This window comes from Microtus pennsylvanicus, chromosome 5, assembly GCF_037038515.1.
Source record: "Microtus pennsylvanicus isolate mMicPen1 chromosome 5, mMicPen1.hap1, whole genome shotgun sequence".
NCBI classification, from domain to species: domain Eukaryota; kingdom Metazoa; phylum Chordata; class Mammalia; order Rodentia; family Cricetidae; genus Microtus; species Microtus pennsylvanicus.
In genome coordinates this window covers 125,474,868-125,496,793 of record NC_134583.1, presented here as the reverse complement: position 1 = coordinate 125,496,793, position 21,926 = coordinate 125,474,868, and the positions used below count along the sequence as shown (strand labels likewise).

Below are 21,926 nucleotides of genomic sequence, written 5' to 3'. Positions count from 1 at the left end.
TTCCTCCATCTTGACCGTTCTGTGCCCTCATGTTCTCCTTCCCTTCCTCCTCCCCTTCCGCCCTCCCTTCTCCCCCCACACCATGCTCCCTATTAAGAGGTCTTTTATTTTACTGGTATTTATAATGTGGCTTTCCTGCTCCTAGATAGGAGAAAGGTTGCTAACCTAAATATTTCATTTGAAAGAAGCATAATTAAAGCATTTTGTTTTTGAGCTGTGATAACAGTCAAGGTTTTTCATTGTGTAAAATTTTAGACATAGTAAAGGGAAACTCCATTGTCCGAAACCCTTGTTATTTGGCTTGTAATAAACAGTATGTTTCTGAATCAGATTAGAAAAAATAAGTAATTTTTAACACACACACACGCACACACACATGCACACTTGCATTAAGTACCTGCTGTGACCATAGTGACCCTGTCTGATGAGTCAGAATTTAATGTCTAATTCCTGGTTCACAAAATAGGTTTTCCTAATTGTCTTAGAGATGTTTCTTACGGTTTGTTTGCAGTGATACTTGTCAGTATGGTTTGTTTGCAGTGATACTTGTCAGTATGGTTTGGCGATAGCGATGTTAAGCCTAACGGTTGTTTGGGCTGATAGCATTTGGCAGGCAGAGCAGATACACTGATTAGAAGGCCACAGAGCAACTACCAGAAAAAGCTAATGTAGAAGAATAAAGATAAGGGGAAACTCGTTCTGAATATTGCTACACCAGTTACAGAGACACCTTCTACAAATGCATACAGCCGTTTCTGCCGAAGGTTGGATTTCCTTAATTACTGGGTAAAATACAGAAGAAGTTTGAGGGAGAAGAAGAATAGAGGACTTGGGAGAGCAGGGACTCATTCATTTGGCCTCTCTTCCATGTGCTGCTCTTCCTGCTGACTAATGAGCCCCTTCTTTGTGCAGTGTACAAGTCTCCAGAGTACGAGTCCCTAGGCTTTGAGCTGACTGTGGAGAGACTGGTTTCCATCGGCTATCCTCAGGAGCTGCTCAGCTTTGCGTATGACTCTACATTCCCCACCAGGTACATTTTCAAGATAGGTTTTGGATTAAGATGATTTCCCCTGTCCCAAAATTACAAATTCCAAACTTATCCCTGTCCCTGCAAAAATAAATGATTGTTAGTATTGATTTTAAAATTACAGAACTTTCCCTGCACCTTCTCGGTCATCACACCACTGTCTCTTCTTTCTCTGCCCTTCCTTCCTCCTCCCTCTTCTCTCTCAACAGTGTGTATATCCCAGGCTGGCCTCAAACTCGCTCCTCCTGCTTCAGACTCCCAAGCACGTAGTGTTCAGCTCCTTGTACTCTTGAAGCCCCACTGATGGGTAAGAAAGGGGGTTGTTGCAGCTGGAGATGACTACAGGTGTCCTGTCTGCCCTGTTGACTGCTGGAGGGCAGTTATGTGTTTTACTAATACATTTAACTTGGTAGGAAGAACCTTTTGGCACTCTGCTTTTCTGCATTTGATTAGAAATTAAAAGACATTTATTTGAGATACTGTCACAGTTGCCTCATGTGTAACATTGGATGCGGGAAAATACAAGCAGCTCAATGTCCAGAGAAATGCAAGGACTGTGGTAGAGAGACAGTCCCTGTCTTAGAAGGAAGTGGCTTATGCTTGTTTGATTCAGCCCGTGCTCCTAACATAAAACAGTTGTTGACTGTTTCATACATGGAATAAGTATTATTAGTTGCTCTGAGATACATCTCCTTCCCATCATCCCTCTGCCTCCACAAGTGCTGGAATGAATGTACAACTGAGCTATATCTCCAGTTCTGTGATTTATTTTTTTAAAATGCATTCATTCACTTTGCGTATAAGGTTCTTTTGTTTGGGGAATGAAACTGAATGCTTGGGTGGTGACTGTGCATAGATTGCTGCCTGCATTACCTTGTGCTCTCAATGTCTTCATTTTCATGTAGAGGACTTGTCTTTGACACACTCTACGGAAATCTTTTGAAAGTTGATGCCTATGGAAACCTCTTGGTTTGTGCACATGGATTTAACTTCATAAGAGGGTAAGTACAAAGAACTTTTAGCCTCTTTTGAGGGAGGGAGGGAGGGAGGGAGGGACGGAGGGGGGGGGAGAGAGAGAGAGACACAGAGAGAGAGAGAGAGAGAGACAGAGAGAGAGACAGACAGACAGAGAGAGAGACAGAGAGAGAGAGAGAGAGAGAGCGCCAGCTCATATGCGCATACATACATGCGTGTGCCCCAGGACAACCTTAGGTGTTATTCATCAGGAATTGTCCATCTTACTTTAATTTTATTTATTATTAATGTGTGCACGTATGTGTGGATGTGCACACATGCCACATTATGTATAAGAGGCGGTCAGAAGACAACTTTTAAAAGTTAGTTCTTTCCTTCCATTGTGGGTACCTTCCGAGGAGTGAATGCAGTCAGTTGGCCTGTACAGTAAGTTCTTTTGAGACAGGGTTTCTCTGTAGCTTTGGAGCCTGTCCTGGAACTAGCTCTTGTAGACCAGGCTGGCCTCGAATTCATAGAGATCCGCCTGCCTCTGCCTCCCAAGTGCTGATCCCAGGGTCAGATATAGGGGTAAATGCTGAAAGATCAGAGAGACAAAGGAGCAAGCCACAGCCACTTCTTACATGTCAACTCTTCAGCCTGAAAAGGGGGCCAGGCCTGCCTTATCAGTTCCTCTCTCCACCCAGCTCAGCCACATCACTTCCTGTTTCCTCCTCCCTGGTGCTAGGGGATTAAAGGTGTGTGCCACCACTGCCTGGTGTCTATAGCTCCGCAGTCTGATCTCCAGACAAGCTTTATTTGTTAGACCACAAACAGGTATCACCACACTGAGAATTTAGCAGTTCCCACCTCCCCAGAGCTGAGATGCAGGCGTGTTCTTCTTGTGCCCTTGGCTTTAACAGGTGGATTCTCAGACTCGATCCTTGTGCTTCTATAGCATGTACTTTACCAGCTGCGCTGTCTCCTTAGCCTCACCGTAGTATCTTAGTAGTTAAATGACCTCACATTAGCTCTGCAGGTGAAGTACGCTTCCCACTTCCTTCTGTCATTTAGAATCCTCTCTTTATGTAGCAGTATTCTAAGATTTTTTTTTTATTATTTGTATATTGGTGTTTTGCCTGCATGAGGGTGTCAGTTACCCTGGGATTGGAGTAATAGTTGTGAGCTGCCATATGGGGGCTGGGAACTGAACCTGGGTCTTGTGGAAGAGCAGCCGGTATTCTTAACCACTGAGCCATCTCTCCAGCCCTAGTTCTAAAATTTTTATTTTTCCTTTTTAATACAGAAAAGATACATGCATATAAAAGCCATTTAAAAGTTTTTGAACTATATAACAATTTAAATGACTGAGTACATTTTATCCTTTGAATGAATATCTTCAGACATTTGTATAATGAAAACATCTTAAAACACAGGGTTAAAAATACAAGGGACCCAAATACAAGGTAGTTCCGGTCACAAAGAACACTTGTCCATGGTACTAACTACTCTGAAACCCAAGATAGGAGGATTCTTGAATTCAGGAGTACTATGCCAGTGTTCTGGGTAATCTAACAAGATCCATCTCAAGAATCAGGAAAAAATGGGAGGAAAAGCTGGGTGTGGTGGTGTATGCTTTAAATGTCAGCACTCTGAGACAGAGGCAGGCAGACAAAGTGAATTCCAGGACAGCTAGAGCTAGGCAGAGAAACCCTCTCTCAAAAGAATAAGTAAATAAATAAAAAAGAAGATGGGGCAGTAGATGAGAATTCAATCGCAGAACATTTACTCAGAATGTAAGGAGGTCTGGGTTTGACCCATAGAAGGAAGAAGACAGGCAAGTGAGAAAAGGAAGGATAATGATTTTAAACCAAATAACTAAAAATAATATTTTTACAGTATTTCCATTATCTTTACTAACTTGGGAGTTTCTGCCATAGTAAGAAGTAAACATAACCTAGTATCTACTTATTATTATTACTCTTATTATTGTTTTTGTGAAACATTCCTAGTTTTTTATTAAAAAAAAACAACACAGTTACCGGTAGTAGTGTTGCATGCCTTTAATCCCAGCACTCAGGAGGCAGAGGCAAATGGATCTCTGAGTTCTAGGCCAGCCTGGTCTACAGAGTGAGTTCCAGGACAGCAGGACTACATAATAGACCCTGTCTTGAAAAAATTGAAAGAAAACAAAACACACAGTTTGGGGACTGCATAGATGGTTCAGTGACTAAGAGCACTCGTATCTTCAAAGGACCTTGGTTCAGTGTTCAGCACCTGTGCAGTGGCCCACAACCATCTGCAGCTCCAGTTCCAGGGGATCTGATGTTGTAATAGGAGTGGCGGGGCTGCGTCCCCAGCACCCCGGCCGCCTGGCTAGCTTATGCCCCGAAATAACAACACACAAACTGTATTCATTTAAACACTGCTTGGCCCATTTCTATCTAGCCTCTTCTAGGCTAATTCTCACATATTAATTTAGCCCATTTCTAATCATTTGTGTAGCACCGCTAGATGCGCTTACCGGGAAGATTCTAGCCTATGTCCATCCTGGGTTGGAGCTTCATCGCGTGTGCCCCAGAGAGCAGAGGCCATCCTCCCCTCTCCCGGGCAGACGCACGCGATGAAGCAAGCCGCCAGGTCAGACATGCTAAATCTTTCCCGGTAAGACCGGTGCTACAGTTTATTAGAAATGGGTTGATTGGGATATCAGAATTAGCCAGTAAGGGCTAGAGCTAATGGGCCAAGCAGTGTTTAAAAGAATACAGTATCCGTGTAATTATTTCGGGGTATGAGCTAGCCAGGCGGCCGGGGTGCTGGGGACGCAGCCCTGCCGCTCATATTACAACAATCTGATGCCCTTTTCTTGGCCTTAACAGGCACCCAGCATACACATGATGCATATATATATGTTCATGTAGGCGGAACACACACACAAATCTGAAAAAAAAACTATATATATAATACAATTTGACACTGTGTTAGAGTTATAGCTTCAGCTTGAAATGAAAATGGATTATGTTTTCATGTAATTATCCTGAATTATTTATTTTTAATTGTTTTTATTGAGCTATACATTTTTTCTCTGCTCCCCTCTCCTCCTCTCCCCTCCCAGTGACCCCTATGTTCCCAATTTACTCAGAAGATAGATCTTGTCTTTTTCTCCTTCATGGTAAAGTTGTCACAGTCATATGGGGATAATTAAAAAGACAATGTTTTTGGCAAACACTTTTTCTTATAAGAAGCATAAGTTAACTGAAATTGTCTCAGAACATCCTCTAGACTTGAAGCTGAGTGCTGTTCAGCAAGCTTTATTCCACAACACAGGCTCAGAGATGTCTCCGTATACGTTATAAGAATGAAGTCAGTGTTCACCCTGACCTCTCTGAGCTGGCCAGGAAGGCTGTGTGTTCCTTCTGTTGTTTGAAAGGGTGATTTTGTGTGAGGAAGCAGGATTTAGAAGGAAAATGATTACATGTAGGATGACCAACCTAAGCTCATTCATGTACAGATACTGTCATCCAGGGTTCTAGTTATGTCTGAAAGGGGATTTCATTACTGTGGTTCTTAGTTGAAAAGAAGGTAGAGGAAAAAAGCAAAGAGAAGTGGTTCAGCAAATTTGTTTTACAACCAAACTTCAATTCAAGATGCTCAGGCCTAAGATAGGGTCCACATCTGTAACCCCAGCAGGAGGGTTAGGAGCTCAGGCATCTTGGGCTGCATGAGACATTATCCCAGACAAGTAACAAGATCCATCCGCCTGCCATGTTCCCTCAGTAAAGCTTCAAAGTAGTTCCTTTGGAAACGGTTTTGATAGTGTTTCTGAAATAAGTCATTTGTGAGTAAGTGCAGATTCGTTCAAGCTTAGCATCAGGAGGAGGAAGTCTAGGTGAGAAGAAACTTGAGGAAATGGTTTCAAGTGCAGTGGACATGGGAGCTCCTTGTCCAGCTGGCACTGCCTTTCCTTGTTAGCCTGGGGCTGTGGGTCACGAAGTTACCAGTGTTCAGATTGTGGCTGCTTTCTTTCCAGCTCCAAATAGACTGGGCCTGTATTGGACATTGTTTTCCCTGATTGGAAATGTAATGGCTGACCTCCATTTGTCAGTCAGTTCGAGTTGCGATTGGCAGAGGTAGCTGCACCTGTGTTTCTGTAAAGACTGTCGCTCACTGAACTGGATGGAGTGAGAGCCTGTGCCTGAAGCCCAGAGAGGTGGCTTTCTATTGAGTCTTTGTTAGAAATTTCTTTTCATAAGGATGGTAAACAAGGTGACTAAAACAAGAAACTAGCATAATTTTATGGTCCTCACTGAGTTCTTACCCTTCGGAATTAAGTAACTTAAATAGGAATTTAATTATACTTATAATAAGCTTTAAATTTGGTTTTCATTGTATTTGTGAATTTTCTACCATGAGAATTGCATTTTTATTTTAGACTTTTTACTCTTGGATTCTTTTTATTAATTCTTTCCCCTTTCTAAAGTTTTTATTTCAGACCCCCCACCCCCCGCCCAAGCTTCTTTGTGGGGATGTGTGTATGTGCAGGCCAGTGGTTGGTGCAGGTGTCTTTCTCAGTGAGGTAGAGTGTCCTGGGGCTCACTGCAGTCTCAGACCACTCGCCGGAGAGGGCCTTTCTACCTGTCTTTCTCCAAGAAAGACAGAACAAACACTTTACTGATGTGAACTGGGCCTTGCAAGTTAAATAGGTCAATTAGAAAGTTGATCTTTCAGGAGAGGAAGAGAGAAGTGCAGCTCAGGTGGTAAAGGAGACATGGTCTTTGTTCTAAACTCCACTCAGGACACCACGCACACAAGTCCTTTCTGGGTTGTCTTGGCCTACTTTTCCACTTTCATTTCCTTTACCAAATCGGCTTATTTATTTTATTATCTATTCTGAGACAGTTTCACTGTGTCGCACTGGACGGCCTGGAGCTCCCGTGTTCCCAGGCTGTCAGTACTGGGAGCACAGGGTAAGCTGCCTGTTTCAGAACTGTTCTCCTTAACCCTTTAGTCTCACAGTTCCTCAAGCTGTATTGCAGTAGTTGATTGTATGTTCTCGCTGTCCCTTCCCTAGCACAGTGAGAATTAAGTGTTGTCTGTGAAGAGAGCTCTAAGGGCTCACCTGAGCTGCTCATCTTTAGAGCTGCCCAGATTCAATATCTGAGCACTGTCCTGCTTATAACCATCAAAATGTTTTCAAATTTTCAATAGTGACTATTTACTAGAGTTAACATGTTAACTTTTTGTATGTCAATTAACTCTTAATATTTTCTTGCAGACCAGAAACTAGAGAGCAGTATCCAAATAAATTTATCCAGAGAGATGACACTGAGCGGTTTTACATTCTGAACACACTCTTCAACCTTCCAGGTAGACCACCCTCTGCTTTCTGTGCGTGCTGTTCTCCTCCAGGACCACTTGTTGTTACTCAAGGGGGCTAAGGAAATCAGCTTGACTGTTTTACTTAGAGTTTATTAATTCTGTTCTTCATTTTTCAGAGACCTACCTGTTGGCCTGCCTAGTAGATTTTTTTACTAATTGTCCAAGATATACCAGGTATGTTTATACTACAATTTTCTTTATCTAGTTGATTTTTAAATTAATGAACAGGGTTTTAGAGAACTGGCCATTGTAGGTCTTTTCTGCTTTTCTAAAGTGAATTTAGTGCTAGTGAGAGATGCTACATTGCCAGCCTGAGAGATGGACAGCACCAGCAGCTCCATGCAGGCTCTCACCTCCCACACGGCCCCTCTCCTTGCCAGTGTGCTGCAGCCATGTTGGAAGGGACCACTTCTGATTGGCTTCTCCTGGGAATGAAGACGGCCAGCAGAGGTGCTAATTGTGACAACTGAGTGGGAGGTTTGTGTGATGATTATCTGTCCAAGCAGAATTACACTGAAACCCCCCAACTCATTTCACAGCAGCTACCCAGGAGCCATTCAGGGATGGTCATTTAGTTTCGTTCCCAGGCCCAGCAAGATTGCATCAAGGAATAAATGTTGTTCATTTTTCCTAAAGCAAAGTTTTGCTTAAGTCTTACACAGGTTAGATTTTCCTTTTGGGGGAGCTGTGTGGCCATTGCTTAATGTGTAACAGCCTTCTATGCTTGAGTCTGCTAACCTCATGTCTGAGGCCTTACCCACTGAGGACACTAAACTTGGTAGAAACTGAGTCAGAGATAGAAATGGACAGCACCTTTGTACCTAGGGACAATGCCAAAAAGGTCGGGGTGGAAGAACCTGTGTTCTAAATGTTTGTTCAGTGAAAACCTGTTTCTAAGTGACACACTTGGTGTTTTGGGACCTTGGCCTTTTAATTTCCAGTATATTATTCCTTCACCTTGTATTTGCTCAGAATTATGATACTCCACCTGTACAATATTCTGGCCATTTCTAATGCTCAAATGAATTTTGATTAGGGAGCAGCTCCTAGTTACCCACAGCCTGTACCATGTGATGTGGAACCTTTGGTTGGGTCCCTTGGTAGTTTGGACATGCACTGTATTTATCCTCTTTTGGATTCCCTGTCATGTTCTTTTCATTTTTCTGTAGTTGTGATACAGGATTTAAAGATGGGGACCTCTTTATGTCCTACCGGAGCATGTTCCAGGATGTAAGGGATGCAGTCGACTGGGTCCATTACAAGGTATTTACAAGCTGCTTCCTTACCAGTCTTCTCTCTGGCACACATGTATGGTCTGATACTAACTTTGCAAGTGGAAATAGAGCAGAATGTTTCTCCTTTTTAAAAAGAAAGTGAGGGGCTGGAGAGATGTTCCAGAAATTAGGAACACTGCCTGCCCTTGAGGAGGATCCTAGTTCAGTTCCCAGCACACACATGCCATCTCACAGCCATTTGTAACCCCAGTGCCAGGGCATCTGACACCCTCTTCTGGCCTCTCTGGGCACCCAGCACTCATGTGGGGCAGACATGCATGCAAGCAAAATGCTCACGCACATTAACAGAAAAATAAATGATTTTTAAAATCTTAGATAGGGGTTAAGAGAGATTTGCCACCTACATCCATTCTTGTCTGACCATACAGTCTTCCTCAGTCGTGAGGCTCAGCTTTTAGATTTTATGGTTTGCATTTCTGAAACTTATTTAGAAGGATCTTAGTATATGAAATTATACTTATGGATGACAGCCCATTTAAATTTTGTCCAAATAACTTGACTAATAACATTAACTAGTTAGTATTTGATTTATATTTGCACTAAACAGTTTAATACAATATGAAATATCTTTTAATTTCTAACTTAAAATATGAATGATTTTATATTTGAAGTCTTTTTAGTACTTTATGTACATTTTTCATTTTGATAAGCACAGATTTATTTGATAGTAAGCACAAGTTTTTCTAGTAGAAGTTAAAAACAGATTTATAGGTGAGGTATGGTAGCATACCCACAATCCCTGATACTGTACAAGTTCAAGGGCAGACTGAGTTACAAAGTGAGGCTTAAACTTCAATTTGTGAGGTGGGCATGATATCATCCTAGATCTGTAATCTCAGCTCTTAGGAGGCTGAGGCAGGAGGATCATTAGTTCAAGGATAGCCTGGGCTATAGAGCAAGAACTTTTCTTTCTTTCTTTTTTTTTTTTTAAGTAATTAAAACCTCTTTTCTTAGTTCTTTTTCTTTCTTCTAGGGCTCCCTTAAGGAAAAGACAGTTGAAAATCTTGAGAAGTATGTAGTCAAAGATGTGAGTACTGGGGACACATCTGCATGGTGGAGGAGTGAGTGATGAGCCTGTGTGTCTCACAGCGAGTCCTGCCAGCGCCTAGTTTTACTAGTTTTCCCTCTTTGCTGAGAAGCAAGAAGACTCATTGCTTGGTTTGTCTTTAGTGGCAGCAGCTGGAGGGTTACCGTGTGCCATGCCATGGTTGATTGACAGCAGCTGGAGGGTTACCGTGTGCCATGCCATGGTTGATTGACAGCAGCTGGAGGGTTACCGTGTGCATGTCGCCATGCCGTGGTTGATTGACAGCAGCTGGAGGGTTACCGTGTGCCATGCCATGGTTGATTGACAGCAGCTGGAGGGTTACCGTGTGCATGTCGCCATGCCGTGGTTGATTGACAGCAGCTGGAGGGTTACCGTGTGCCATGCCATGGTTGACTGACAGCAGCTGGAGGGTTACCGTGTGCATGTCGCCATGCCGTGGTTGATTGACAGCAGCTGGAGGGTTACCGTGTGCCATGCCGTGGTTGATTGACAGCAGCTGGAGGGTTACCGTGTGCATGTCGCCATGCCGTGGTTGATTGACAGCAGCTGGAGGGTTACCGTGTGCCATGCCATGGTTGATTGACAGCAGCTGGAGGATTACCGTGTGCATGTCGCCATGCCGTGGTTGATTGACAGCAGCTGGAGGGTTACCGTGTGCATGTCGCCATGCCGTGGTTGATTGACAGCAGCTGGAGGGTTACCGTGTGCATGTCGCCATGCCATGGTTGACTGACAGCAGCTGGAGGGTTACCGTGTGCATGTCGCCATGCCGTGGTTGACTGACAGCAGCTGGAGGGTTACCGTGTGCATGTCGTGGTTGATTGACAGCAGCTGGAGGGTTACCGTGTGCATGTCACCATGCCGTGGTTGATTGACAGCAGCTGGAGGATTACCGTGTGCATGTCGCCAGGCCGTGATTGCTGCATTCTACTGTCTAGTCCTCATGTAGCTGTAAGTCAGACTCTGCTGTTACTTTTTCTAGATGCAGACCCTTCAGAATAAAGAAATACTTAAATGTCATGTTGAAGGCCACACAGCACATAGTTAGCTGAGATTTACACTCCAGGCTTAAGCACTACAGCTGATCAACTGAAAATGTGCGTGGATGCAACTTGTCACTTAGTGTCTTTACCCTGCCAACAAAGAGTGATGAGCAGAGATCCAAGATGCAGTAAAGATTAGTAGACACTTTAGAAATAGCTCTGCTTTGTAGCCTTTTACTAATGTTATCCTTAAATTTTTTATAATTATGCTACAGTGTTAATGTTGCTATTAAAGGAATGTATGAGGAATGCATAGGAAGTGTGCATGTGTGTGCGCATGCATGTTTGTGTGTGTGTGAGGCTAAAACTGTTTAACAGGCTAATTGTGTAGCTCAGAGACAGAGCACATGCCTAGTGTGTGCAGGGTCTTAGCACTGAGTTTTGTTTTTTGGTGTTTTTTTAATTTTTCCCCATGTGTTGGGAGTTAGCTCAGTGGTTAAGAGCATTTTCTGTTCTTTTAGAAGACCCGAGTTCAAGTCTTAGCACCCATATCAGGTGGCTCTCAACTGCCTGTAACGCCTGCTCCTGCAGACCTCTGATGCCCCTGGCCTCTCCTGGCACCTGCACTCGAGTGCTCATGCCACACACAGATACATAATGGAATTAACACATAGAGTCCCAAGATAAAATAACTTACTTTTCTCTAGAGTAAAAGCAGAAAGCAGTGATAATTTCTAAGGATTTGTATTACTGCCTTGTCCCCCATGTTGACCTCCCTTTCCCTTATTGCTTGAAGAAGAACACTGAGTAGTTGAACCGGTTTGTGAAGAGGGGGACGGGGGCATTCTTGCTGCTAGGCACATCAGGCGTTAAACTTTGCTCATCTCCCTTCAGTTACATGTGGATGTTTCTAGGTAGCGCCTGTATCTGTCACTTTGTTCTCCAGAGTGCTTTATAAAGCCACAGTGTGTACGGTGGGATCATATCTCAGCATCTACTTCTGATCTTTAGTGTACTTAAACCCCATACTTGAGGAATCACATGGTAATTCAAACTCTTTCCTGAAGAGGATGGTAAAGATGTGTTGTTAGGGACCATATACTTATTATGAGTTATATATATTAATACTTTGAATGCCTAATAATGTGGCCTTTAAATGAATTCTGAAACCAACCAACTAAACCAACCAACTAATCCTTAAAAGACATATTAAAAGACTATTCCTGTTTGGGTGGAATCCTGGTCTGACTAAACTGACCACTCAGCACTAAAGTACCTTGTCACTGTTTCAGGGGAAATTGCCACTGCTTCTGAGCCGGATGAAGGAAGTAGGCAAAGTGTTTCTTGCCACTAACAGTGACTATAAATACACAGATGTGAGTACTTAATGTCTGAATTTGCTTACACAGGGACAGGCATTGACCTAAGGAACTGTGAAGACTTGAGGGGCTTCTAAGTACACAGGATAAGGACATGCTAGAATTCCTGTAATTTTTCCTAAACATTTTTTTTTAACTATTATAGTGCTATTTAGAGGTTTTAATTTGGGGAGTTAGAATGGATTCTCTGCCTTTTTAGAGCATTATTTATCTAGATTTGAGAAATCCTACCCTTTCTATAATACCCCTTGATATTGGAAGTCCTGGCAGGAGAGGTGATATGACAGTGTTTTGAATTGTTGAATTTTTAAATTTAAAAAAGTCATGACTAAAGGATACAGAGGAAAACACACAGACCAAATTTAAATGCCTGCTTTTGCTGATGCAATTGTAGGTTAGCAGCTCTAGGAAGCTTTCTTCCTCCACGCAGTTCTTTGCTGATGAAATGGCAGAAGAGTATCTCAGCTGAACCCTCCCTCAGCTCCTTACTCCACACGTTTTTTAGGAGAACTGCATAGGGCATATGAGTCATTGTGTATGTAAGCACCCGGAAGTCTGTATCTTTCCTGAGAAGCCATCTGCCTTTTTGCCTGCTGAAGCATTAATTTGTTAACTTCCCCTGCCATGATTTCATAAGCTGTAGAGAAAACAGGAATGTGGTGGGACTTAGGTTGAGAAAAAGTTTGTGTCTGTCTTGTGCAAATGTCATACATATATGGACCTTTCTTTCCTCCCCCAGAAAATCATGACTTACCTGTTTGATTTCCCACATGGACCCAAGGTATTATAGTAATTTAATATGCAATTTGTTAACTAATAATGAATACATTTAATCATTTTAGAATATTAAAGGGAAGGAAATGGCCAGGAACCACCTATAAAAGTTCTAGTTTTAGAAGCCTATTGTTTAATTGCATTCAGAGAAGTAATCCAGGACTAGCAGAATTGAAATCTCTGGTAATCTAAATATTTACTAAATAGAAATAAAATGAGCATGCTGTGGTCTGTGGTGAACAGGATCAGAGTAAGTCTTTAAGCAGAATTGTTGTTTGTGTTGTGTGAAATTGTAGATTGGAGGTAATAGCAGTTTAAAAGAAACAGAATTTCAATGTGAATGCTCTTGACAGCTTCTAGATTAGTTACCAATGAGCTTTACACCAAGAAAGCAGTTAACCTTGGTATTTAGAAGTCTTTCTGTAGTATGACCATGCTCGGGTTTAACAAACAAACATTGCATCTCAGTTGCCTACTTGAGAATTTTAATCCTAGACTTCTATGAATAAGCTTCAGTAGATGCCAGAATTATAGTGTATAATGCTGTTCATGCTGGCTGAAAAGGTTAGCACCATCTCAGAACACGAGTGTTTGTCACATAATGTCTCTTTGTGGTGACATGAAGCCAGTGTGAACCTGGACATCACTCTTGATAACAAGTGGGATTCTCCCCAGTGCCCAGTTCTGGTGCCGATGGACCCCTGTCCATCTGTCCCTCGAGTTGTAGCTTGTACCCGCCTGGCTCTTCTCGTATCTCATGTTTGAGAGTACTGTAAGTACTCCGCTTCAGAGAGAAATTTACACTGTTGTTTATATCTGTCAGTTCCCAAAAAGAATTATTTTAAAATTCCTTGTGTTTGAGTAAGATTAAGTGTTACGTTAGTTTAAGTGCAGTGATGTTTTGGCTTTTGCTGATTCTGTTCCACAGCCTGGGAGCTCCCATCGACCATGGCAGTCTTACTTCGATCTGATTTTAGTGGATGCACGGAAACCACTCTTTTTTGGGGAAGGCACAGTACTGCGTCAGGTGGATACTGTAAGTTGAGAAGGTGATATGTTCTAATGCACGGTCCTTTATGTTTCTTCTTTGTCCACTTCCCTCTCCGTAACTTTCTGGGCATAATTTGATCTTAACTGAAGCAGCCCAGCAAAATTGTAGTTGAAATGAATGCGTGCCTGGGTCAAGCAGCAATGTGGGTAGAGGCCATGGTAAAATGGCAGAGCACTTCTCAGTCTTATTCTCTTTACTCAGAAAACTGGGAAGCTGAAGATCGGTACCTACACAGGCCCGCTGCAGCACGGCATCGTCTACTCGGGAGGTGAGCCAAGGCGCGTGCATCTGCACAGTGCTTCACTAAAGTACTCGTGAAGGTCCATGGCCTTTCAGCATAGCCACACAGTCCTTCAGGACCTGGATACCATCTACTGAGAGTCAGTGGTCGTCTGCTGACAGAAGCCGAGGGGTTGGGTTCATTGTCACGGGAAAGATCCCGTCCTCCTTTGACAGCTTGTCTCAATGTTCTGGAACCATTTGGGCATATTTCTTCTCAAAGTACTTTCTTCGAAGAAGCCCATGTGGATGCAGTTAATGTCAAGAGTCAGAAGTAGTTGAAATGGCGATAGTACCTTTGGTGGTTCTGAGGATTGATGTAGGCCTTTGGTGCTAGACAACCATTGTACCACTGAGCTGCCTCCAGGCCTCCTGTGGTATTTGGTGGTGCTCTTTCTAGACTTTGTTGTTGGTTTTTTGAGACAGGATTTCTCTGTGTTGCCCTGGCTGTCCTGGAACTCGCTTTGTAGACCAGGCTGGCCTCAAACTCAGAGATCCACATGCCTCTGCCTCCTAAATTCTGGGATTAAGGGTGTGTGCCATCTTGCCTGACTTAGAGCTCTTGTTAAAGCTTTGACCAGAGCCGTACAAAGAATAGCGCACCTTCGCTCTCTACTGTGCCGTGGAGCTCTGGAGGCTGTCTTTAATACAGAAACATTGTTCTCATTTGCTCCTCGCAGGTTCATCTGATACCATCTGTGATCTCTTGGGAGCCAAGGGCAAAGACATTTTGTACATTGGAGATCACATTTTTGGAGACATTTTGAAGTCAAAGAAACGACAGGGGTGGAGAACTTTCTTGGTGATTCCCGAGCTTGCACAGGAGCTTCATGTCTGGACTGACAAGAGCTGTAAGGAACCGTCACTCTCACTTCCAAATCTTTGCCACAGCTAGTTTGATCTTACATGACAGTTTTAACTCAGTTCCCTTAGATAAACTGTTACTTTGTATACAAGACATCCCAAGTGGACAGCCCTTGTCATTAATATAGTCCACACAGCTCTAGAATGTGTTTATACACACGTGCACACACACATCTTGTTCGTGTGTGTGTGTGTGTATGCATATATATCTTGTTCACATTTTCAATACTTTGGTAGTGTAGAGCGTTGCTGTCCTGACTGATATTACTGGAAGACTTTGTGAACTGCAGTCCATGTTTCTCCCACCACACCCAGTAGTCTCGGTCTCTGTCTAACACTCACTATTTGTGATTCTGGGGCAGCAGTGGTTCTGAATGCTAATCGCCAGTATTCATGAAGACAGAAGCCAAATTGCATTCTTAAACAGCCGCACAGTGTGCCTTATGTGGTCCATACCCTTCAGTTGGGTTACAGGTAGCTATATAGAGGCATTTGATATGCAAGTTCTCCATCTGGTCCTCGTACGTCATGCTGCTGTGGTAATGGTTACCAACTCTGCCAGTGTGACCCACATTAATGGGAACTCTTCCTCCTCTACTCAAAATCTGCATGCACCTTAAGCCTTATTTTACCACATATGAAATGGGAGACAATATTTGTCTCCAAGCTGGTGAGTCTCAATTGAGGCAGTACACATATAAAGAAAATAGAAATGATGGCTTTTCTTCTCGGTGACCAGAACCTAATTTGAGTGACTCTTCCTGACCGTAAAGATGTTCTGTGCAGTGCAGTAGATAAGCCAGGGCTTCTCTTGGGGAGCTCAGGAAGCAGCTGATGCTGACTTGCTGCCCACACAGTTTAAGCTGGCCCCTGTGAAGTCCAGAAGTCTAGTTGTCCTGCAGCTCTGGGCAAGTCTCCTCATTCTTAGTGCTTTTTTCTAAAACTGAGGCTAGCTCGATGTCTCGGCGGGTTAAGGTGCTCGCTGCTGAGCTTCACCTGAGCTCAGTCCCCAGAATGGTGAGAACATGCAAGCCCACACACACAAACCTCAAAAGTTAAACTATCAGTAGTTATTTTGGTTCCTGCACCCAAGGGAGTAGAAAATTAGTACTTTGGAAGCCCCAAATCAGCACATGGCTGGAAGGGGGAGTTGTGGTCAGTGGCCTTTAGGTAGCAAGGACAGTTTAAAAGGAAATTGCGGTGTCCTTTGTTAGCAGAGTCCACATAGGTGTGCTCCACTCTGCCCTGTTTTTTTTTGTCATATCAGAAATCTCACTGATGCAAGCCGCACTTAAGAGCCAGGAGTTTATGCTTGGTTTATGTAAAACATTTTCTTTTCCTTTCCAAACATGAACTAGCGCTTTTTGAAGAACTTCAGAGCTTGGATATTTTCTTGGCTGAACTCTACAAGTAAGTTTTCAAGTTCTAAAGCCCACCTGCCTTTTCAAGAATGACACAGGTCACAGTGTGTTCATTTAGAGATTTTCACTGTGCTCTCCTTTTGTCCCTAGACACCTTGACAGCAGCAGCAATGAGCGCCCAGATATTAGTTCCATCCAGAGGCGGATCAAGGTATCCAGATTATCCAGATGGGATTTGGGGTAAAATATAGAAAATCAGTTGTCTAAATCATTTACATGGTTTTGGTTTTATATAGGGACTTGTATGTAGCTGGTAGCCAATAGTTGACTAAACTGAGAACTATTTTTTTTGTTTTTAGAAAGTAACTCATGACATGGACATGTGCTATGGGATGATGGGAAGCCTCTTCCGTAGTGGCTCCCGGCAGACGCTCTTTGCCAGTCAAGTGATGCGCTATGCTGACCTCTATGCGGCCTCCTTCATCAACCTGCTCTACTATCCGTTCAGCTACCTCTTCAGAGCTGCTCATGTCCTGGTGAGTAGAGCTGTTTCCTCAGCTAAGATGTACCTTTGAGGGTGACACGGGAGAGCTTGTGTGAAAGCTGTGACTGGCTTGTGTGGATAGTGAGGGACCAGACAAAGAATAAACTCTGTGAACATAACACGACTTCCTGAAGTCACTCTGAGCAGGGTGACTCACATCTGTAATTTCAGCTTTTGGGGGGCATAGCCAGGAGGATTGGTTGGGAGTTCAAGGCCAGCTTCCACCACACAGGATCCTGTGTTTTTGTTTTTGTTGGGTCAACATGCCTTTAGTCTGAGAACCTGGAAGGTGGAAGCAAGCGGATCTCTGAATTAGGACCACACTGAGAGACTTCTTTGTTAGTAGTAACTGAAATAAATGTATTTCTATGTCTGTCCCGATACTGCTCTGTTTCAGGACTGGTTTGGGGAGTGTAAAACAGAAATAAGGTTTTTCTGTCTCACTCGTTTTCATCCGTAGGAAACGACCTAGGCAGCTTGGGTGCTTCTATCACTACCCCCGCCCTTATCGATTTAACTCCTGCAGACATGGTTAGGATTCAGGTGGCACCTACCTTTGCTTTTTCCTAGATGCCTCATGAATCAACAGTGGAGCACACACATGTGGACATCAATGAGATGGAATCTCCTCTCGCCACCCGGAACCGCACGTCTGTAGATTTCAAAGACACCGACTACAAGCGGCACCAGCTTACAAGGTCCATTAGTGAGATTAAGCCCCCCAACCTCTTTCCACTGGCTCCCCAGGAGATTACACACTGCCATGATGAAGATGATGATGAAGAGGAGGAAGAGGAAGAGTAGAAGGCAAACTAAAAACCCTGAGCACCCATCAACAAGTCTGGCAGGACTCAAGGGGCAAGGGTGGCCTTGGTTGGATTCTATTAGGGAGGGTGGGAGGACCTCATCAAAAGTACATTTGGAAAGTTTCTGAAGGCTTTAAATAATTCTAATCATAGCTACTCACTTCAGTTTTGTGTATCTGTACTCTCTGCAGATTGTTCGAAACTGTAGGAAGAACAGGTAAAAGGTCAGGCGGAACTGCATGCAGATGGCACCCATTGTGATAGTGTCTCCCTGTCTGTCTTCATAGTGTGTCATCTCCATACACTAGGGTAGGAAAGGGTTTCAGAGAGGAGCCTAGAGCCTGTGGGAAGAGCTAGCCACAGTTGCTCCAAACCCACCTCCCCAGGGTATTGCACAGTATTGTACGTCCGTGGAGAACGGCGTTGTTTCATTATCAAGTGTGGTCAGTCCCTGTCAGGTCAAGTTTCCTTCTGTTAGCTTTTGGGTTTCCTCTGTGGCCCTGGCAAGGCTGCTGCTGTGTTGGTGCCTTTGTGGGTTTCCCTGCTGTAGTGTGGTTCTAGACTAGACTGCAGGGGTTTGAATTTGAGGCAAAAGTCCTCATCCTTGCTACATTTTAAAAAATCAGTAGCACAAATGCTTTTTGCTATATGAAAACAATCCTTTTGGGGAATGCAGCTGACGACATGAAGACAGGAACGAGTTCCCTGAGAAGAGCGGCTGCTGCTTCCAGCCAGAGCTGCCTTCTCCAGCATGGACTGCAGGCGCACCCTGCTCCCCACACAGATGGGAGGGCTCTCTAGCCAAAGGCAGTCAGAATCAGTGCACTTGAGACTACTCCAGGAAATCACTTCCTGCTCTGAGTAAAGCAAGGGCCTGTGAACATGAAGGCATGTGACTGCCCTGCCAGTTCAGGGAGTTGCTCAACACTTGGGGTAGTTTACAGATTCTTACTTTAATTTTCAGTCGTTTTCTTCCATTCTTGTCCCTGGTCACTAGGGTACTGGCTGCTCTGGAGCTCAGTGGAGTGTGAGTCTAATGCTGACATCCACCTGTGCAGTACAGCTGTCAGCAGTCACAGCCGTTGGTCTCTGGATGGCTCTAGGATTGACATTCTCTTAAGGGAAATTACATTTTCAAAATTGCTAACTATATCTGTATCACTTTTAGTTAAAGAACATGCTTATATGTACAGTGTTTCATAGGTATAAAGATTTTTTTTCACCAAGGTTTTTGGCTTTTTTTTTTAATTTTTATTTTTAAGATAAAGTTTATCTATGTAGCTCTGGCTGCCCTGGAACTCACTCCATTTGTAGAACAGACTGGCCTTGAATTTCACAGAGGTGTGCCTGCCTCTGCCTCCTGGGCAACAGGGTTAAAGATGTGCTCTACCATGGCTGGCTTGCTTTAATCCTTTAATAGGTATGGAACACAGCCCAGCAACTTAGCCAAGGCCTGCGGCTACACAGCTTCGCTAACTATGGCCTTAAAGTAAGTCATAGCAAGCACCATGTGTTCTGACTGGTGTCTAGAGCATACACAGGACAGTCAGCTCTATCATAGCCATGCTAGTTCCTACCTGTTCTCATTGAAGTTGGTGCTGATGGGTTAGAGCTTCCCAGCCCAAGTCATGTCTGTGGCATGGGGCAGCTACAGTCACCTTGCTGGTAGCAGTGCGTTCCTAGGCTTCCTTCAGAGCAGAGGTGGGCACCGCTCTGCTTTGCTTTATGTTGTGTTGTGTGCCTAGCAGTTTGCTCCAGGTGACGTAGGGAGACTTCATGTCGAGTCGCGTTTTCCTCAGGATCAGCAGAGGGTCTGCTGATGAGCCAGGGCCAGTGTGTGCCAGCAGTCTGCATGTGACTGGACATCTCGGAACACAAAACGTGACTTCTCTGTTGTCAGTAGTTAGACTTCGCCATTGCTCTTTTCTGTTTTCTTCCTTTTTTTTTTTTGAGACAGGGTTTCTCTGTGTAGCCCTGGCTGTCCTGGAAGTCACTATGTAGACCAGGCTGGCCTCAAACTCACCTCTGCCTCCTGAGCGCTAGGATTAAAGGTGTGTGCCACCATGCCCACCTCCATTGTTTCTTAAACCTGAATGATTTAGATGACAAAAATGGCAGGCCTTGCATCACTCCTGAGCACCCTTCCCAGGATTCTGAAAATGCGCCTTAGTCTTCAGGCTTTGTAGAACGTCAGATTTCAAAAATCCCTTCTTCAGTGCTAGACTGAACCCGAAGCCTGAGTGTGCAGGTCCCACTGCCAGAGCAGCAGCTGCCTGGTGCACACTTCCCCATGAGCATCTCGGGAACCATTCAAAGCACAGAAAGCTCAGCATTTGTTTTAGATCCAAGATTTTCAAATACCATAAGCATAGGTCTGCTGAGATCTATAAAGTAAGCCACCGCCCCTTCAAGCTACTCCAAAATGCTTTCTAAATCCTGTTTTAAATAGACTGACTACAAAGCCCTAAGTCACATTGTTTTTAGAAAGCGACTTACAAAAGCTATGCAGTTACATCTCAGATTTAAAAGGAGCCTGTCCATGTTTAGATATTTCTAAATCGGACTTATTTGTTTTAACAACTTTAAAGTCCTGCAATTTTTCCAAGGCTTCTTGGGCAATTTTAAAACCCTCCACTTCTTCACCATGAATAGCCTGGGATAAACAACCACGTTTCAGTCTGTATTAGGACAGGAACTTTGCTCACATTCCATGTTATGGAAACTATTTAACCTCTTTCTGATGGTGGGAAAATGACATGCCGAAGTCATTGCCTTACGATTAGCAGCTCCCTTCCCCCTGTGGCTTGAGAGTTAGGGCCTCCTTACTTAGTTTCTCATGGCATTCCTTGTTACTAGGACATCAGCTCCTCCTACAGCTTTTCCTTAGAGGAAAGTTTCTAACCATACATTTGGGGATGCCTGAAACTAAAATCCTTATCCAAGATGGAACAAAGTGCACTGCTGGTGAGGCGTGTATATGATGCACACGCAGCCCGCCACACCCTCCGCCACTCACAGGAAAACAGCACTTCACCATCCCACTACTGTCCAGAAATAGCAGAAAGGAGATCATGTAGGAAAAATACTCATTTACAAAATTCACAGCTTTTTTTCACCGCTTTCCCTCAGTTCTCAGCAACAACGGTGTGATGAACGTGTCTGAGAAAACACTGAAATTGTGAGAAATAAAAGTAGCCACGTGGCACACCAGCGTTGTCAGTCGACGACAGACCGTGGGTATCACGGCGGCCTTGTGAGGTTCCCTGGCCTGCTGCCGTGAGGCTGGCTGGTGGAAGTGCTGCCGTGCTGCTCCCCAGAGGTCGCCTCGCGCTCTATTTCTCAGCACACATCCCCACTGAAATGGTGTGAGTGCACATGGTCCCCTAAGTTCCTCTCAGCCACAGTGTAAGATTCCACCTGACTCCACGGAGCACCGCCGCAGACACATGTATCTGTACGCCACGTGTCTAAATAACAGTGTTTTCCAACTTAAAATGCCCAGTTTTGAGCCTGGCCACTTGATGTTTCTTCACACAGGGGAAGGTTCCCAAGCTCCATCCTGTTGCTAGAGTCAGAGCAGGGAGCTGTTCCACGACACCCTCTTCCCCAGGGTCTGTAGGTGAGACCTGGGAGACTGGGCTGAGGTAACAAGCTTGTGTCCCCATGGAGACAGCAACCGTCCTTGAGGTCTCAAGGTCCTGAGAGTTTGCCAAGCAAACCTTCCTGGCATTGAACTGAGAGGCTCTTAGTAGAGCTAACCTTGGACTTGTGGGCATGGTATTCCCGCCTTCTCAGTCCCTCAGAGCCTCTACACAACAGCAGGAAGTATTTCCCCACAGCCCAGCCCAGCGTTCATTCCCCTCAGGAACATGTCCATCGTCAGGTCATCCGCCAGCACAAATGCCAAGGGCCACATAACATTCCTTTAGCCTACGACTTCCTCAGCATTGTGCCTGGAAATATGAGCACAGATCGAGGCCCTCGGCAGGAAAATGAAGCAATCCCATAGCAAAAGAGCAAGTCAGCGGTCTAATCTGCGCGAACTGTTGGGCTAATGAGGAGCGTCACAAAAATAGGTGGGGACACTTACCTAGTATGTGAAAGGGCCCTGGGTTTGATTCCCCAGCACTGCAAAAAAGCAGAAAGTAAACTTGGCAGAGGTCGGTGCCAGGCTAGGTCTCGCCA

General features: G+C 44.2%; 1 protein-coding gene across 6 annotated transcripts in view; it reads left to right on the top strand.

The window, feature by feature from the left end:
* The window catches only part of Nt5c2 (5'-nucleotidase, cytosolic II), a 133,398-nt gene extending 114,430 nt beyond the window's left edge, over window positions 1–18,968 (top strand). For 5 of the 6 annotated variants that reach the window (XM_075974311.1, XM_075974315.1, XM_075974312.1 and 2 more), the window contains 15 exons: window positions 913–1,030; window positions 1,933–2,028; window positions 7,254–7,345; window positions 7,474–7,531; window positions 8,527–8,620; window positions 9,626–9,679; window positions 11,976–12,059; window positions 12,802–12,843; window positions 13,765–13,872; window positions 14,089–14,155; window positions 14,847–15,017; window positions 16,389–16,440; window positions 16,542–16,602; window positions 16,751–16,927; window positions 17,506–18,968. In XM_075974311.1, coding sequence (XP_075830426.1) covers window positions 913–1,030; window positions 1,933–2,028; window positions 7,254–7,345; window positions 7,474–7,531; window positions 8,527–8,620; window positions 9,626–9,679; window positions 11,976–12,059; window positions 12,802–12,843; window positions 13,765–13,872; window positions 14,089–14,155; window positions 14,847–15,017; window positions 16,389–16,440; window positions 16,542–16,602; window positions 16,751–16,927; window positions 17,506–17,739 — 1,508 coding nt within the window. In that variant the 3' untranslated portion in view covers window positions 17,740–18,968. Of the gene's footprint in view, window positions 1–912; window positions 1,031–1,932; window positions 2,029–7,253; window positions 7,346–7,473; window positions 7,532–7,631; window positions 7,835–8,526; window positions 8,621–9,625; window positions 9,680–11,975; window positions 12,060–12,801; window positions 12,844–13,764; window positions 13,873–14,088; window positions 14,156–14,846; window positions 15,018–16,388; window positions 16,441–16,541; window positions 16,603–16,750; window positions 16,928–17,505 lie in introns of those variants that run through there. The other variant, XM_075974317.1, reaches the window with a different exon arrangement.
* The last annotated feature ends 2,958 nt before the right edge of the window (window positions 18,969–21,926 follow it).